Here is an 18,025-nt window from a genome sequence, read left to right on the forward strand (position 1 = left end):
TTCCACCGAGAGGGATATCATGGGGCGGGTGTCAGGGTCAGAATTATTTAAAAACAGTAGATGTTGAGATTCAAAAACGTTAAAGCTTCATAACTGTTAAAATGCAAGTTGTCAACTTCACAGGTCAAAATACAGAGTAAAATAGCCTTAAAAAAAAAAAAATCACACTCTAATAAGTCTCAAGCAACTATTTGCCTCTTAGTAAACTGTTATCAATGGAAATATTTTTATCAATTTGTGCACATGCAGTGGAATTGATGTGCATCGACATTTACCAATAAAGCTCTCATTCTGCCAAGCCTACCTGTATAGAAGAACCCTGCTCTGGCCAGTTGCTCAGGATACAACTCTGTGTATGGTGGCCAGCTCTGGAAAGTGGCTAGTCGCATCGCCTCGGTTTCCATCTCCGGGTATTCTGGTTGACGGGGTAGGGCTGTCTCTTCCACATCCATCCTCTGTAGGAGGCTGAGGATCTGCCCATCCACATAGTCCAAGATCTCCAGAAAGGGGAGCATCCGCTGGTTGCCAACGTCTTCACCACAGATGAACTTACAGGTAGGAAAAAATTTTTGGTGCTCTTGCATGGGTTGATCCTCAGCCTCCCAGCTCCTCAAGATACCACCACAGCAGAAGCACTGCACTCGGTCACCAGGACCCAGGAAGAAAAAGCCAGCCTTAGCCAGGTCTGTGGCAGAGACAGGTGAGCTCTCTGGCCACTGCCGGAAAGTCCTTAGTCTCTTCTCTTCGCTCCGCATGCTGGTTTTAGACAGCCGAAAATGCCTTGGCCCAGACCCGATCTCCTCTGGGGGAAAGCTATCCTCCATGTCCCAGCACTGAGAGAGGAAAAAAAATATATATAAAAGACAATTCCTCAGTGACCAGCTGTATTCCTGATGTCAGGCAACACTCAGACTGCCAGTCTGCATTCACAATCCCCACAGCTCATCCTGCTACATGTTCTAGAAAACTCGTGGTCTCAACAAAGCCAAGCATATTCCTGAATTGCAGCCAAACCAGAGATTCAGATGGTCTATGCCCTGATGCTGCTTTTTCCTGCCCCCTTTCCCTCAATCCCCACCAATGTCTGGAGGGAAGAGACCAGCAGTTTTCCCCTTCCAGTCTCTCAAGTCACAGGGAAGCTGAAGTAGTTTGCAGGAAAAGCAAAAACAAGGCCAGGCCTATTCAATGCACTTGGATAAAGTCACCCCAGCTTTCAGTCTCTGATCTGAACAGTGAACACTCAGTCACCTCTCTAGCCTTTAACAAAAGTATAAAAAGGATTTAATTCCTTGGTTTGCTTTTCTAGAGACACAATGTTCAACAAGCCAGACGCCTACACAGAGTAGCCAAGACCCAAGCAAATGTTTCCTCATGTTATCCCTTTTATAACAAAACCAGCCTCCAGTTACACAGGTCGCATATTCAATTAGCAGGCTTCTCTTTTCATGATGTGTACATTCAGTATGGCAGCCTGTGGCCTGGAGCTGAATCAGCAGCTTGTGACTGATCATTCCTACCCATCCCATTTCACAGTACACCTCACCACTGCAGCAGAATCACTACAGAAGTAGCCCAAAACGTTGAGGCCCACGTGCCTATTGATTTCCTTAAGTCACAGTTAATGGTGGTAGTGGTTTGCTGCCTTCACTAGTCCTATATCAAAGGAAGACTGAAATTAAAGAAATATATTACTTGATTATCCAGCCTCCTACCTACTCAAACTGAAGTAATGCTCCCCTGATATCCATGAGCCATTCTGCAAGGCTACCACCACTTCTGTATTGCCAGCAAAATTAGACGCAAAGAGGCTCTGGGCCTAAATCTTCTCTCACTCACACAGGTGAGAATCAGGAGTGATTCCACTAAAGGTAAACGAATTACGCAGGAGTAGAAGACTCCATATACTTGGCAAACAGCAGTCCTTGATAGAGCCTCTTTTATATAAATGCACCTAAGAAAACCCAGTCCAAGTTTAGGTCACTAGCTCAGTTCAGGACAAGCCAGTATTGACCATCTGTTGGCGATTAATGGACTTTTGTGGTATAAGCGGATTGTTCTCAATACAGTACACAGGCACCCATATCTTAACAAGCTAAAATAAAGAGATATTTAACAAGAGTCATAGCATTCTGAAGACATTTACTATCAAGATGCGGCCAATTGTTACCTTGCCCACTTTACTGCATGGTACACCCCTTTCCCTTAGCCTTTGGGTGCTTTTGGTAGCCTAAGGGAAATTGTTCAGAACCTAGCACATTGTAGGCCCATTCTTACTATTAGTACCTTGTTCATGGAGAGGCCAATGACAGAGATGACATGGAGTCCTAGCTACCCAGTAAAAATCCCTCCAGAAGAGAGTTGCAGTACATTGGTGGGTTTGTGTGGAGAAGCTTACTCTGGCATTGCCTGTGAGATACGTGTCCCATGAGTGACAGACTGAAATCGCCATTACTAGGAGACCAGTATTTCACGGGCACTCACCACTCACACTGACAGACAGCCCCAGCTGCTCAATGGAGCCTGCTCACCTGCATTTCTCTCCCACAGAGGCAGGGGAAAAAAAAAAAAAAAAAAAAAAACACACCACACATTAGCAGGACAGCTAGAATTTCCTTCCATAGCCGGACAAACCAAAGTGGTGGAGAGAAAGGCCCCGAATACCCATGCTAAAAACAAAGTGTGTTTGTGCTTAACACACTGAAGCAATTGTTTGAGAACAGGGTCACTGGTGTAAAAGAAATCCATATAAAACTGCTAGAGTCAATGAGACTTAGGGGATTTACAGAGAAGCAAAGTTAAAGGTACCTGGAGGCTGCTTTAACCTACATACCAGATTTCACTCTCAGACCTCAGAAGAGCCGCAGTGCTACTTTCTTGTGTGGGGCAGTTCTGCAACTCCAGCACTATTTCAGTCCTGAGCTCTGTCAAAGCAAAAGTCATAGTTAATGTCAAACTGTAGCAGGCATTATTTTTTGCAGGGACCCATCACCAGTGATTGTCACTTACCTAGCCATACATTGGAACAAGTTTACCCAGTTGGGGCAGGAATGGGGGAGAAAGAGGTGGGTTACCTCATCCAAGACTCAATAGTAGAGCCAGACTTCTGGGGAAGCACCAAGCAGTTAGTATGCTGGAGTGATTTTCTTGGGGGAGGTGGGGTTGAGTTGGGTTTTAAACTAGGACAAGTAAGAGATAACATCCAGTTCATGCCTACCTGGTCATAAATCACAGCCACCCACCCCTTCCTCCATCCCTCCCACAAGAAAGCCCCCATTTATTTGCCTATGTTAAAATAATGTATTGATCCTGCCAGGGACCCTTTAGACAGGAGCCTTCATAGCAGCTGAATTCCCCAAGACCAGACAGAGATTGCAAGAAGTCACAGAAACAAAAGCCAATGTTTCTAACACCCAATGCACACCTTCCTGGGGCATCAGAAACATAGACTAAGCCCCCTACATCATCTTCCTCAAGTACTTACTCAACTCTAGGCCATTAAAAGCTAAAGCTAGACACCCATTCATCAGCAGTCCCATTTCAAAGGGGGGGAAATCTAGCCAGAATACAAATGCCTCCCTCCAATTCTACTCAGCAGAATATTGATCAAACAAGAACATAACTGACCAGCCCCTAATCCACATCCTATAGAGCACTTCTAACATCCAAGACCCTCCTAGAGAAGCTAGTTTGTCTCCCCAACCCTATTATAGCTTCCAGGGCCCATTGCCTTGTGCTGTGATTGAGGCAAGTCAGCTTTATTTCTCTTTTTTCTAGATCATAGCAGCTGCCCATCTGGAGGGCGTGGTACACCTTGCAAGATTTGAGTGATTTCACCTGCTGGGGAAGTGCCTATTGCTGCTTTCCCCTGATTGGCTGGTCTACCTTTCATCTCCCTTCACCCTCCCTGTGAGGGAAAGGGTCTATGTGAACGTTCAGCTATGTTTCCTACTAGTCTTTCAGTAAGTAACTGTTCAGGCAGCCAGAGCAGACCAATGAAGTGAGCTGTTGCTCACGAAAGCTTATGCTCAAATAAATTTGTTAGTCTCTAAGGTGCCACAAGTCCTCCTTTTCTCATCCCCTGCGTTGCTGTTTGGGAGACTCCCTATTTACATCCACTGGAATCATCCCTCCTTTCTTTCCCCCCTCCGCCTCTCTCTGAAATCCCTCACTCAAAGTGGTGGCTGAACAGAAGGCTTGGAGTTTCTCTGCAGAGAGGGATGTAATGAGGGATGCTTAACGTTGTGTGCTGGAGGATTTCCTGGAGATTCACTCTTAGCCCCTGCAGCACCCTGGAGACCAATTAGGAGCTAGCAGACCTGTTGCAGCTCTAGATCCCAGTACAATATATTTCTGTATAAAAATTCAAAAAGCTATTGAAAAATTTAGAGAAGCACAAATAATTACCCAAATAATGATACAAATTGATTAGCAGCAGTGAATATTTATATTGTGGTAGCACCCCAGGGTCCCCATCCTGACTTGGGCCACATTGTGCTGGGAGCTGTACCTACACCTTGATTATGGCCCTGATCCTGCAAACACTAAAGCACCTGCTTCTATGAGACTACTTATGTGTGTAAAATTAGGTAAGGATTTGCAAGATCCAGACCATAACCACTCTGTGCCTCCATCTGTAAAATGGGAATAATAACATTTTCCTACATCATAGGGGGTGTTGTGAGGATAAATTCATTGGGACATAATTATAGTTTATGCTAAGCCCCCTCTGGACTGCTCTGGGGCCCTAAAGTGGATGGAAATTACATTTACATTCATTTTAGGGCCAGTTTACACTGCCAGAGTGGTGCAAAAGGTGTAATGTAACTAAGAGACAGGCTCATTAATATCTGTGAGTGGCTCACATGCTTCAGTGATTGGGGTAGAACTTGTATTTCAAAACTGTTTTGTCAGGAGATTCTGGACTGCTACCTACTGGGTCAGTGTGAGAGATTTTGGAGTGTCAAACCTTGGCAGCCGTGTAATTGTGTAGCTTCATACACAGGTAGTTCACTTTGTAATGCTGCTGCTGCTCCTTCTTTGGATTGCCACAATTTTGAAACTAATAGTTTCTCTTTCTTTTAATATCTGTTGGTATCATTACATATTTTTCACTTTTCTGAAGCATCCTCATCTGTTTTGTGCCGCCTTCTCATTTTCAACGAAATGTATTGGAATATAAACACATGATGGGAGCCATAAAGGGAGGAGGACTTGCTCAAAGAGGTTTGAATTGTTTATTTCAGCTATGTTGCTGCAGAAGAGAATGATCTTTAGCTTCCACAGCATCCCTGAAGTTTGAACACTTGCTCTATCTTTCTTTGTCCTGTGCTCAGGGAATGATTTTAAGGTGGGTCTTGAACAGCACAAGGGTTTGAAAACTTGTATCTCCCCTGCCACATTTTCCATTTGGGAAAACAGAATGTGCTACCACTCATTTTAAAGAAGAAACCTGTTGGATGCACTGCCCCTAATTAACCAAAATCCCCCTCTCCAAACAAGACTATAAAACAGTTGTGTGTTTTTAAAATTAAAATGTCAGCATAACCATCTGAGGTGGGAACTTTGTCTTCATTTTTTAAAATGTGCTCTAATTAAAATCTTGACAGGTTTCAGAGTAGCAGCCGTGTTAGTCTGGATTCGCAAAAAGAAAAAGAGTACTTGTGGCATCTTAGAGACTAACAAATTTATTTGAGCATAAGCATTCGTGAGCTACAAGAAACCTAAGACATGCTACAAACAGTAGAGGGCAGTGCTTATTTACAGTACTGTTCTGAGAATCCTGTTGTGGATGGATGTGGTTGGGTTTTTTTTAAATCCCTCCTGAGTACACATACAATTGCCCATTAGCTTCTGCTCCTCTGGTCCCATCCCTTACGGGTATATATGAATTTTGCAGAACATACATTAAAAACCTACGACACCTGGAAAAGCCACTCGGACAAATTCCCAATTACAAGAGATATTTTGGGGAGCTATTGGTGAGTTATAGCAAGGTGCCTGTTAATAAATAATAATAATGATTAATAATGGTTTGCTTTTATGAAGCATCTTTCAGTCTAGGATCTTAAAGTGCCGGGGGAGAGCTGGTAAGTATTATTACCTCTATTTTGCAGATGGGGAAGTGGCAGCACAATAAAGTTAAGTAACTTAACCCAAGCTCATGCAGCAGTTTGGGCAGAGTCAAGCATAGACCCAGGCCTGCTGATTTTTAGGCCTCTGCTTTAATGATCAGGCCTGTTAAAAAGGAGGAAGCTGTAGAGGGCTTCAAAGGAACTGAGAGGGGGAATGTAAGGGCCATAAGATGAGGTAGCTTTTAATGCAAATGCTTGCTATAATAGAACCTCCTTAATTCTGTCTTAGCAATGTAAACACCCAATGATTTCCTTATCCCAAACATGACAGTCGCATCCCACATTTCACTCAAGATTTAGTCGTTACTTTTACAAAATAAGTTGCAGTGCATTTATCAGTAGTCTAAAAAGTAGTAATAGTAATAATTAAAACTAAACCACAATTGCCCTAATATGGAGGAAAAGGCATGCAATTTCCTCCTTTTTTTTTTTAAACTATTGTGCATGTTCACTTGATGATTCAGCCATGATTCGGGAAGGCTCTCTCTCATCAGGCCATAGAATCAACCTCTCCTGTTGGAGCTGTTCCACTTTGTGAAAATAATTAAATAATCACTGTGCCAGAGAGAGAGACTGTGGGTATGTCTACACTGCAATAAAACACCTGGGACTGACCTGGGTCATTGATTTAGGCTCACGGAGCTATACAATTGCTCTGGGATCCTCCCTCTTTGTGGAATCTCAAAGCCTGGGCCCAAATGTTTGCACTGTAATTTGATTGCTCCACAGCCCCAGCCTGAGTCAGCTTAGCCGGGCCAGCCGCAGGTGTTTTAATGTAGTGTAGACATACCCTGACTCTGTAACTGAATAAGTAGGGCACCTAGGAGATACAGCTTTGAGTCCCTACTTTGAATCAGACAGAGCAGCAGCTTGAAAGTGGGTCTCTCACATGCCAGATGAATGCCCCAACTACTGGGATATTCTGGGGTCTCTCACTCACCCCGTCCTCTCCCCCACCCAAAAGAATCAAAGGTTTCATTTTTGTTCCTATGTGGAATGAAAACCAATGCTGAAACCTCAAACTAACACCCTAATCACTGGACTAGCGGCAATTCTGTCTCTGTCTCATTTTAACTGGAAATTCTGTCCTGGTCCTGAGAAACCTTCCTGATGAGATTTTTGTTGAAACTGAGACATTTTTGCAAAACAAAGTTTTGATTTTGACAAATAGAATTTTCCAGTGGACAAGCATCTCACTGAAAAATGCCTGACCAGCTCTATTTATGAGGGTAAGGATCTGTGGCTGGGGAGGGGACACGATGGAAGGAGATATGGGAAGACCCTGTAGTACAACTCCCAACTAGGCTGGGACAATGTGTTAGGGTCATGAAATCTGGGGTCTTAGAAGCAGGAGTGCTAGTTATATCCGCTTTATGAAGACTTGTTCCTCCCCCCCCATTTATGACTGTCACTTTCCTGCCCATTGGCCTCATCCACATTAATGTCCTTAAGCTCCCTTCAGTTCTGAATGACCAGCTGGTTGTCATCCTGGAGCAGAACAACACCCAGGCTCCTTGTGCACTTAGGAGCTGATGACACCAGCTCTTCCTCATCGGTAAAATCTTTGATGGTGCCTGTCTGTTGCAGCTCCCATCGGAGCCTGCCAGCCAGCGCTGATGGACCAAAGAGCATCGCTGTCTGACAGGAAATTCCAAGGCGTACATGCAAGAGTCCACTATGAAAAGACAGTGCCTTCCAACCCAGTGAATAGTAACAAGGTGTGTTGAGAAGTGACTGTATGTACAGACAGTGGCCACAAAATCACTTCTTCAGGCTGGGGGCAAAAAATATCTAGCTTTGACTTCTATTCACCCTGCCAAAGAATCTTTTTTTTTCCCCGTCCCATCATAATGCATGTTGATACATGTGCAGAGCACTTCTCTTTCCCCATCAGTGTTTACCAGTCAGGACTTTCCACCTGCTTACGGTCTTCCCACAGTCTGATCATTATTTTTAATTCATCACTGGATTTTTCAATAATAAAAAATAAGCAAAGCCAACACATACACAACAATTAATAATAAATCAATTGCCCATCCAAAGATCTCAAAGAACGTTGCAAACATTAACTAATTAAGCCTGCCAAACACCACTGTGAGGTTGGTATATATTATTATAACCATTGTATAGATGGGTAAGCTAAAGTACAGAGGTGTAGTTATATGATTTACCAAAAAGTCCTGACCATAAGACTGCCTCCTGAATATTCTATCAAACTTAGGTAGTTCTATAACCTAATCATTATAGTATTAGCTGAACACCTCACAATCTTTAAAGTATTTTATCTATTGTAATATTTACAATTTTCAGAGTAGCAGCCGTGTTAGTCTGTATTCGCAAAAAGACAAGGAGTACTTGTGGCACCTTAGAGACTAACAAATTTATTAGAGCATAAGCTTTCGTGAGCTACAGCTCACTTCGATGAAGTGAGCTGTAGCTCACGAAAGCTTATGCTCTAATAAATTTGTTAGTCTCTAAGGTGCCACAAGTACTCCTTGTCTTTTTGCGAATATTTACAATAGCATTGATGCAACATGCAGTGTTAGCAAAGGGAGTTACTCAGACTCCAATATGATTAGCTGTTAGGCCACACCTCGGGAACAGAGTCTCTATTAAAGGAGAAGTTTGAAAAGCACAGCAGATATCCGAAATCCTGATACAGGAAATGCCTTCAGAATCCTATTGTGATTTTGAAGAACAGGAAACTAACATGCTTTGTCCCGATGAATAGTGTAGACCCAATAATAATAATAATATTCAAAAAGCTTGCAATCATGAAACATACTTAGAATTCAAATAGAAGAGGAAGTGTGACTGGATGCAATTGCAGACAGCATCTTGTTGAACTGTAAAGAATTATAGTATGAGTCCTGGCCTTCCACTTCTTTTTATGGGAAGAAAGCTGGTCAAATCCCTCACAAGGAGAGGAGAGAAATTTGGGGCATGAAGGAACTCTGGAAATTTCTATACTTGCTTAATTTTTCTACTGTGAGAAAACTACTCATGTTAGTAAAGTTAATTACGTACGTGTTTGCAGGTCAGGTCCTAATTTGTTAAAAAAACCTTTTCATAAGAACATAAAAACGGCCATACTGGGTCAGACCAAAAGTCCATCTTGCCCAGTATCGTGTCTTCCTACAGTGGCCAATGCCAGGTGCCCCAGAGGGAACGAACGGAACAGGTAATCATCAAGTGATCCATCCCGTCACCCATTCCCAGCTTCTGGCAAACAGAGGCTAGGGACATCATCCCTGACCATCCTGGCTAATAGCCATTGATGGACCTATCTTCCATGAACTTATCTAGTTCTTTTTTGAACCCTGTGATAGTCTTGGCCTTCACAACATCCTCTGGCAAGGAATTCCATAGGTTGACTGTGCATTGTGTGAAAAAATACTTCCTTTTGTTTGTTTTATACCTGCTGCCTATTAATTTCATTCGGCGACCTCTAGTTCTTGTTATGAGAAGGAGTAAGTAACACTTCCTTATTTACTGTCTCCACATCAGTCATGATTTTACAGACCTCTATCATATTTCCCCCTTAGTCATATCTTTTCCACGCTTAAAAGTCCCAGGCTTATTAATCTCTCCTCCTACAGAAGCCGTTCCATTCCCCTAATAATTTTTGTTGCCCTTTTCTGTACCTTTTCCAATTCCAAGATATCTTTTTTGAGATGGGGCGACCACATCTGCACACAGTATTCAAGATGTGGGTGTACCATGGATTTATATAGAGGCAATATGATATCTTCTGTCTCATTTTCTTTCCCTTTCCTAATGATTCCCAACATTCTGTTCGCTTTTTTGACGGCCGCTGTACATTGAGTGGATATTTTCAGAAAACTATCCACAATGACTCCCAAGATCTCTTTCTGGAGTGGTAGTTCCTCGTGTTCCTGTAGTATATTCCTCACATGGGTTTATTAAGGTCAATTTGTGACATCCTAAATGTTACACTGCACCCAAATGTGAGGTTTCATCCTAAGGTTCAGAACTTCATAAGCAGCAATGACTACAGGAACCAGTGAGCTGTAAAGAATAGCTTTTCAATATGTAGCAAAGCAGCTCAATTATTTTTATATGAAATTGTAATGAACGGTCTTTTTTAAAAAAATGGAAAAAAAATTGAAAAAATTGTTTTTATTTTCTGATTTTTTTTTCCACAAAAAGCAAAAATTATTTGGTTTTCAAAACAGAAAAAGTGGTTGTTTTTTTTCTTTCTTGCCCTTCCTCCCTTCTTTTTTTCATTCCTACCCTTCCCCCCCCGCCTCCATTTTGCCACTGAAAATGGGGAGAAGGAAAAGGGGGAAAAAGTCAAACATTGACCATTATTTGGGTGTTTCGCCACCAAAATCTGAACATTTAGAAATTTTTCATGAAAAATTTCAACCCTCTCTCCCCCCAACATTCAGGATTTTTTCCATAAAACATACTTACCACTTTACAACCAGCTCTAAAATAATGAGAGAAACAACACACTGAAAAGATGTGTTATAGAAGAAATACTGAAAGTTATCAAAAAAATTCCACTAGGTGCCAGGTACTATTCAAACACCAAAAAGCCTTTAGGGGATAAGCAGTAGCAGAACATTGGACTCATTTAGTTCCAGAAGGTTTCATGGCAGTTGAGACTCGGGCAACTGGGAATGGTAGCTAGGAATAGCAATTGGGATTGGCATTTGGGAAGGACAGTTAGACAGGGAAGTTGGGAATTGGGCAGCTGGGAATGACCCTCTCCCTCACTGCCCCCTTTGACCTGGATCATGCTGACTTCTGCAAGGAGAAAATTAACAAGACCCCTTGTGATCTCCCTCCTTCCCCCTTATTTCCTCCTTGTTGTCTTTCCCCCTCCTAACAATTGCTTACTTCTCTCTGCCTTTGACATTGGGGTTTCTCACCTGCTGTGTTTCTCCCCCATCAGTCCCTTGGGCTGGTAGAGGGATTGGAGGAATAGGAGTGGAACTTGTGTCTTTAAAAATAATTTAATCTAATACGGATCCACAAATATTAGAATATCTTAATCATAAATATATAGTTATCACATGGTATCACCACTTTTGAATAATTACAACATCCCTGGAATGTTTCGCATCCTGAAGCAGCTGGCAGTCCTCGCAACCTTCACTCCATCTTGATGCAGTTTTTGTCTGGGACTATTTAATCATAGTTGCAGAATTGGGCATTTTTTAAAAGGGAACTGGAGAACACTGGAACTGGGGTGTCAGTTAAAACTGGGCAGTTGGTGAGGAAAAGAAGAAAACTGCAGAGAGTGTAGAGAAAGCAGCAGAACTCCCTAGGGAGCTGGAGACAGGGAAGAGACACGGCTGAGAAGTTAACAGAGACAGCATGTAGACTGTGTGAGAAAAATGGTGTGTGTGTGTGTGTGTGTGTGTGTGTGAAAAAAAACTATCTTGGGGAAGCAAACGAGAGAGGAAGTGCGGGGTGGGTGGGGGGAACCTGAACAAAAAACTAAAGCCAAAGGAGAAACCAACTGCAGCAGGGAGCAAGTGAGCGCACAGAAAGAAAATTACAGACTAAGAAATCTACCAAAATGGATGAAAGAGTTCCTGGCTATCTCTCGTCATTTAAAGTGGAGGGAACATGAGGACATGTCTTTTCTTTCAATATAAGGATAAAGGGCTGGACTGCAGCTGCACAGGGCTGGCTGCACAAAGAAGAAGACACCAAGGGTGAAATCCTGGCCAAACTGATGTTAGAAATTGACACCAACAGGGCCAGAGTTCACCCACCGAATCTTCCCCACTCCCATGCTGAGGGGATGATCACAATCACAGTGTTTGTGTTCCCTGAGCACAGGAACTGCTCTAGGCTATTGCTAACTGCAGCTCGGGCCTCCCCAAAGAGTGAGAAGAGTGAGTTTGGGGTACAGTGGGTTGATGCCACAAACAGACTGTAAAACTACGGGCTCCATTCTTCCCTACCCAGGAATAATCCTTCCAGAGGTAAAGTGCACCTGGCCCAATCACTGCCCTTGGCTCCTGGACAGCATGGCTTCTTCAAGAACTGTGCATCATTACATCAGTAATCCCTTACATGGATCCTCCCTCAAGAGGATGGAGGTTCCAAACTGCAGAAGGGGATGTGGTAACTTACTATGTATTAGCCTGTAGATTCAGGGCAGTGGAAGAATCTGAAGTTGCTTGGCTGGCCCCCTTTCCCTGCCCCTTACAATCCATGGAGCTGCGCTGCCTTTGGGTCCTATGGTACAGTTTAAATGGATCTGGAGCTGGGACAATTGTAATTCTGTAGTGCGATGTGCAGATTTTGAGTGGCAGCTGTGACTTATTAGTAGAGGAGGGAACTCTATGCCATCCATCCATAGTTAAATCAGTGGCTCTTTAAAGCGATTGTTGTAAAAGATAGCCAGACAAGTTTTCTAAAATCAGGTTTGTTTTTGTTAAAATTGTTTAACTAAAATAGTTAAATGAAATCCATTCTTGTTTTCTATTTTGCTCTCTTCTATTTTCACCTAAAACAGCTACTCCAAATAACATTTGTTTAAACAAAAGTATCTGATAACAACACCTTTTAAAAAAATAAAGCTGCTGTCATTAACATACAGGTAAGGGTAGCATAAAATCCCTCCTTTACCTGTAAGGGGTTAAGAAGCTCAAATAACCTGGTTGGCACCTGACCAAAAGGACCAATAAGGGAAGAAGATCCTTCCAAATCTATTGGGGGAGGTTTTGTTAGTGTGGTCTTTTGTTGTTCTCTCCGGGACAGAGAGAGACCAGGACAGAAAAAAACCCCAAACCTCTCCTAAAACCCTACCTCAGATAAGCATCTAGACTACAAAAATTGTAAGTAAAGCAAGGAAATGTGTTATATTATCTTTTGTTTTAGCTTGTGAATTTTCCCTATGCTAAGAGGGAGGTTTATTCCTGTTTTTTGTAACTTAAAAGTTTTGCCTAAAGGGGAATCCTCTGTGTTTTAAATCTTATTACCCTGTAAAATTATCTTCCATCCTTTACTTTTTCTTTATAATAAAGTTCTGTTTTTAAAAACCTGATTGGTTTTTAGTGTCCTAAAAACCCAAGGGTCTGGTCTGTGCTCACCTTGTTTACCTATTTGGTTGGTATATTATTCTCAAGCCTCACCAGGAAAGGGGGTGAAAAGTGCGGGGGGATATTTTGGGGAAACAGGAACTCCAAGTGGTCCTTTTCCTGAATCTTTGTCTAACTCACTTGATGGCAGCAATCCCGTCCAAGGACAAGGAAGAATTTGTGCCTTGGGAAAGTTTTTAACCTAAGATGATAGAAATAAGCTTAGGGGGTCTTTCCTGTGGGTCCCCACATCTGTACCCTAGAGTTCAGAGTGGGGAGGGAACCCTGACAGCTGCCATCAGCTGGTGACTAATGTGAGTGCTACCATTCAGCCATTAATTTCTGTTAAAGAAGGATTTGTCAGGCATTATTATCAATCTAATGGAGCACATCCTGCTTTCTAAAAGGTAGAATATCAGCCAGCAAGGAGAACTGATAGTTTTCCAATTAAACCATGCTGTAGCCTGGAACTTCTTTATTTTTTATGGAGACATGCCCAGTTTCCTGAATGGCATTTGGGTGACTGGCAAAGAGGGGCATTCCTGTGTTACTTAAGTTAGCAACTAATTTCTCCCCGTGCACATAAATTGAGAATAAGACCCCTCTGACTCAAGAGATAACTGACAGTGGGCATGATAGAGAAGGTAAGACAGAAGACCAATGTGAAAGACATCCGGCAGAATGTGAAGAAGCTGAACTGGAACATGGGTGATACTGTCCTAAAAAGCATGTAATGGAAACTAGCAGACGATAAGAACAACAAACTGAGTTATCAGTGATAAAGATGGAGAGATGGAGTGGGTATCTTTGGAAAACTGTAGTGGTCACACACTATCCAGCTACGCATCTTTTGCTGCAGCACCATGATGAGGGTCTCGCTGCCTTGCAATGAACAGCAAGTAGGCTTGATGATGATTACATGATAATGTCAACAGGCCATGCTCTTTGTATGAGACTGAGTCCCTCCCCTGAATTCACAGAACAGCATGGCAATGACATGAAAACAGGAGGAAAAAAAGGAAAAACGACATTTTGCATTTGTTGGTGTCTGCCTTTATTTCTGGCATCAAATTATGAAAATCCTCATTTGGCCCATATCTTTGTCATATCCCATCAAAAATTTTAGAATATGGCTTTCTATGCAGTATTGTTTGATATCACCCTCCTGATTTCGATGCAGAATAATCCGCAGCAAATCCCTTTAACGTCTAAGGAAAAAAACATGTCTTGATTTTTGGCAATTTACACACAAAACTCTTGGGAGATTTAAGAGCATTTTAATGGAAGAGAGGGAAAAAGTCTCCTAAATCCTTCCTTGCATAGTCCTTTGTTTCTCTGTTTTTTCAAAGAAATTGTGTTACTTCCCATTGTGTAGGGCAGCCTACGTGAAGACATTATGCAACTCTCTCTCAAATCAGTTTCATTCTGAATCTTGTTGGTGTTTACCTTAGCAGTGGGTGGTTTTTCTTGGCTGTGGGTTTGAAGCAGATTTTTGTAAATGGTTTTATTTCCAGATTATGTTAAACTTCTGTCCTAAAGACAGGACAAAACTGTTTTTGAAAATTGTGGGGAAGAAGCAATAGCTCATGTTTTTCTAATGTGAATGAAGCAATATCCTCACAAAACTAGAACTAGACATATACTGTATCTTGTAGATGCTGCATCTTTAAGTCTGAAATAGTAGGGCACAATCCTCTGCACCAACCTCATGACTCCAAGCCACCTTTATACCTCCTCTAAACTTGCAGCAGCTGGGGGGGGCAAAAACAGCCCACAGGGCCAGCTGGAGTAGCAACAGGACTTCTATAACTTCTACTGGCTAGAACAGTCCTCTGGGCTTTATACCCCTGGGAATCCATGAGAACTCTTTCAAGGTCCTTTGCATTTTGTACCACAGACTTCCTGTGTGAACTTGGATAAGTCACTTCACATCTCTGAGTCTCAGTTTTCCCTACTATACATTGGATATAATAATCAACTACCTCACCATAGATGCTATGAAGCTGAAATAATTAATGATTATAAAATGCTTTAACATCCTTGGATGGAAGGTGCTACATTATTGCAAAATATTAAGGGCCAGAGTCTCAGCTGTGTTTAAGTTCTGCTTGCAGGCAACGAGATAGAGGGCCAGCTGGGGGCTGGTGGCGACTCCCTAACTCTGAGCTGTATTCCCTGGTGCAAGTGTGCCAAGGAATCTTCCTTGGTCATACAGCCTTCTTGCCCTGCCCCAGAATGTCCCCTTCTCACTCTACACTGGGTCCAGATGCTGCATGTGTATGTTGGGGAATCTACCAAAAGAAGGTATCTTCACACTGAAAAGAGGCTAGGATTAAAGCAAATCCCTGCATGTTGTATGATATCTTAATGAGAAGCCAGATTTCTGGGCGTAAACAGCTGTGCATCTTAAAGCTTGTCCTGTCAACCTATTCCCATTCTCCAGCCAGATGACAAGCACGTGTAAAATATTGGGTGATATGCTACATGGCATGATATTAGCTACTGGGTCATTCATGCTGCCTATCCTGCAGCTACATGTGCCTCATACAAGGTGAGAATGGTGAACTAATAATTTGCAAGCCCTTTGTGGTTCTCTCTCAACATCACTGTTAGTTGGGTGCATGGACGATGCCAGTTTTTGATACAGTATTACAAGATTCTCCACCAATTAGAGGATGAATCCTATATTTGGGCACTAGGTGGATTGTGTGACCTACAGGTATAATGCCTCTGTTTGAAGCTCCACGTGATTTTAGATCATAGCTCTTCAGGGGAAGGACCGTCATTGTTCAGTGGTTAGCACAAGGGGGCCCAACCCAACTGAATCCTCTGAGCACTACTGCAATACTAATAACACCATAATGATGACACATGCAGATTTTTCAGTGTCCTTTTCCCCATCACACCTGTGTTGCCAGCAAAGAGCATAATTTGGCCCTCAGGATTAAGACAAAAGCAAATATAAATCCTTGCTATTATGGTATCAAATATATTACCTTAGACCTTTCACATTATAGAAACACAGCAGTTTAAAAGACTGTAAGCCCTCTGAGGCAGGGATTATTTTTCTATTCTAGCACAATGGGTCTGTGGTCCATGACTAGGGTTCCTAAGCACTACCACAATTCAAAGAAATAATAATTAATAATTCTAGCTATTAAACATCCCGCCCATCTCTGAAATACTATATCATTATCTATGAAGAGAAGCAGACAGCTACAACTGCTAAAGAATTCAGACGCCAGAATTCAGATGAATTCTGGAATTCAGCTGCCAGAACTAAACAGGCACTGTTTTCATTAATTTGGACCTCTCATTAAAGAAATGCCAGGCCTCTCTCTAGAACTGCAAGGATTCAACTCTGACATAATTCCAACTTTGCACATAAATCCTAGCACATGCTTCTACTATATTAGTTCATTTCCTTACCTTTAATCAGCACAAAGATAAATGATTAGATAAGAATCCCTGAGAAGCTATGGGGTGAAATACTGGAGTTTTCCTATTGATTTCAATGTGGTTAGGATGTCACCCATAGTTTTTTCCAAATTAGCAACTTAAATATTATTGTACAGAAAAATAAAATTAATCAGATCTAAAATCAGGATCACAGTGCTGATGACTGCTAATATGAACATTTCTGTAAAGCAGTGGTAAGGACAGGATCTTCTAGCCCAGGGGTTCTCAAACTTTTTCTTTCTGAGGCCCCCCCAACATGATATACAAACTCCACGGCCTACCTGTGCCACAACTGTTTTTCTGCATATAAAAGCCAGAGCCTGCATTGGGGGTAGCAAGGAGGGCAACTGCCTGGGGTTCCACACCACAGGGGGCACCATGAAGCTAGTTCCTCAGGCTTCAGCATCAGCCCCAGATGGTGGGTCTCAGGGCCCCAGGATGCAGTCCCACGTGGCAGACCTTTGGCTTTCTGCTCTGGGCCCTACCGAGTCTAATGACAGCCATGCTTGGCAGCCACCCTGAAACCTCCTTGTGGCCCTCCCAGGGGTCCCCAGACTCCTGGTTGAGAACCACTGTTCTAGCCTACGATCTCTCTTGGTAGCCATATTCCATAGGAACTACGAAAATGTTAAACTCATACAAGTGGGGACAGAGCGCTCTCAGCTGTTTGCTAAGAATACAGAACATCTTTTTGGCAGAGGATGGAGGCAAGACTGGCCACAGACCTCCTTTCCTTCAGAGAAAATTGTAAACTTCACTGTTAATTTAGCCTTTCCAAAGCAACAATAACCTCAAAAGAAAACAGAAGAAAAAAGACAGAGAAAAGAAGAGAAAGGAAGCTGCTGCATCTGGATTAAAAGGTCCCAATTTGAGGCTTGGCTGTGGTAGGTAAAATGTATAACCAAAAAAGATGCAAGAGAGACAAGATAGGTGAGATTATATGTTGGACCAATTTCTGCTGGTGAAAGGTAAAAGCTTTTGAGCTTTGTAACTTCCACCAACAGAAGTTGGTCCAATAAAAGATATTATCTCACCTATCTTGTCTCCCACGTCCTGCAAGCAAAAAGGCTACACGACTGCAAGAAACAGACAGGAACACAGCAAGCCAGCTGATCTGATCCCAAGCTCAGAGCCAGTGGTACAGACTGTGCTGGCTGCATTTGACTCCAAGCATGGGTGCTGCAGAGTAGAATCCCATGGACTGCAGAGGTGTGTGTGGGTGTGAGTGGAGGCGGGGAAACAATTTAAAACTGCCCATTTGCCCCCAAGCAGAACAGTGCGGGTCGTACCTTGGGTTGCCAATTTTGGTTGGATTTATTCCCGGAGTTTCATCACATGACATAATCTTTAATTAAAGATTAATCTTTAATT

General features: G+C 42.5%; 1 protein-coding gene across 17 annotated transcripts in view; it reads right to left on the bottom strand.

Moving 5' to 3' along the window:
• Positions 1-18,025, bottom strand: part of BIRC7 (baculoviral IAP repeat containing 7) — a 32,384-nt gene that overhangs the window by 13,910 nt on the left and 449 nt on the right. For 5 of the 17 annotated variants that reach the window (XM_043495590.1, XM_043495582.1, XM_043495585.1 and 2 more), the window contains exons 1-5: positions 3,625-3,755; positions 3,007-3,176; positions 2,831-2,921; positions 2,284-2,406; positions 305-833 (exon numbers count right to left, since the gene is read on the bottom strand). In XM_043495590.1, the coding sequence (XP_043351525.1) occupies positions 305-833; positions 2,284-2,292 (538 nt within the window). In that variant the 5' untranslated portion in view covers positions 2,293-2,406; positions 2,831-2,921; positions 3,007-3,176; positions 3,625-3,755. Of the gene's footprint in view, positions 1-304; positions 834-2,283; positions 2,407-2,805; positions 2,922-3,006; positions 3,177-3,481; positions 3,775-18,025 lie in introns of those variants that run through there. The other 12 variants (XM_043495586.1, XM_043495576.1, XM_043495588.1 and 9 more) reach the window with 11 other exon arrangements.

This window comes from Dermochelys coriacea, chromosome 13 (genome assembly GCF_009764565.3).
Source record: "Dermochelys coriacea isolate rDerCor1 chromosome 13, rDerCor1.pri.v4, whole genome shotgun sequence".
Lineage (NCBI taxonomy): Eukaryota > Metazoa > Chordata > Testudines > Dermochelyidae > Dermochelys > Dermochelys coriacea.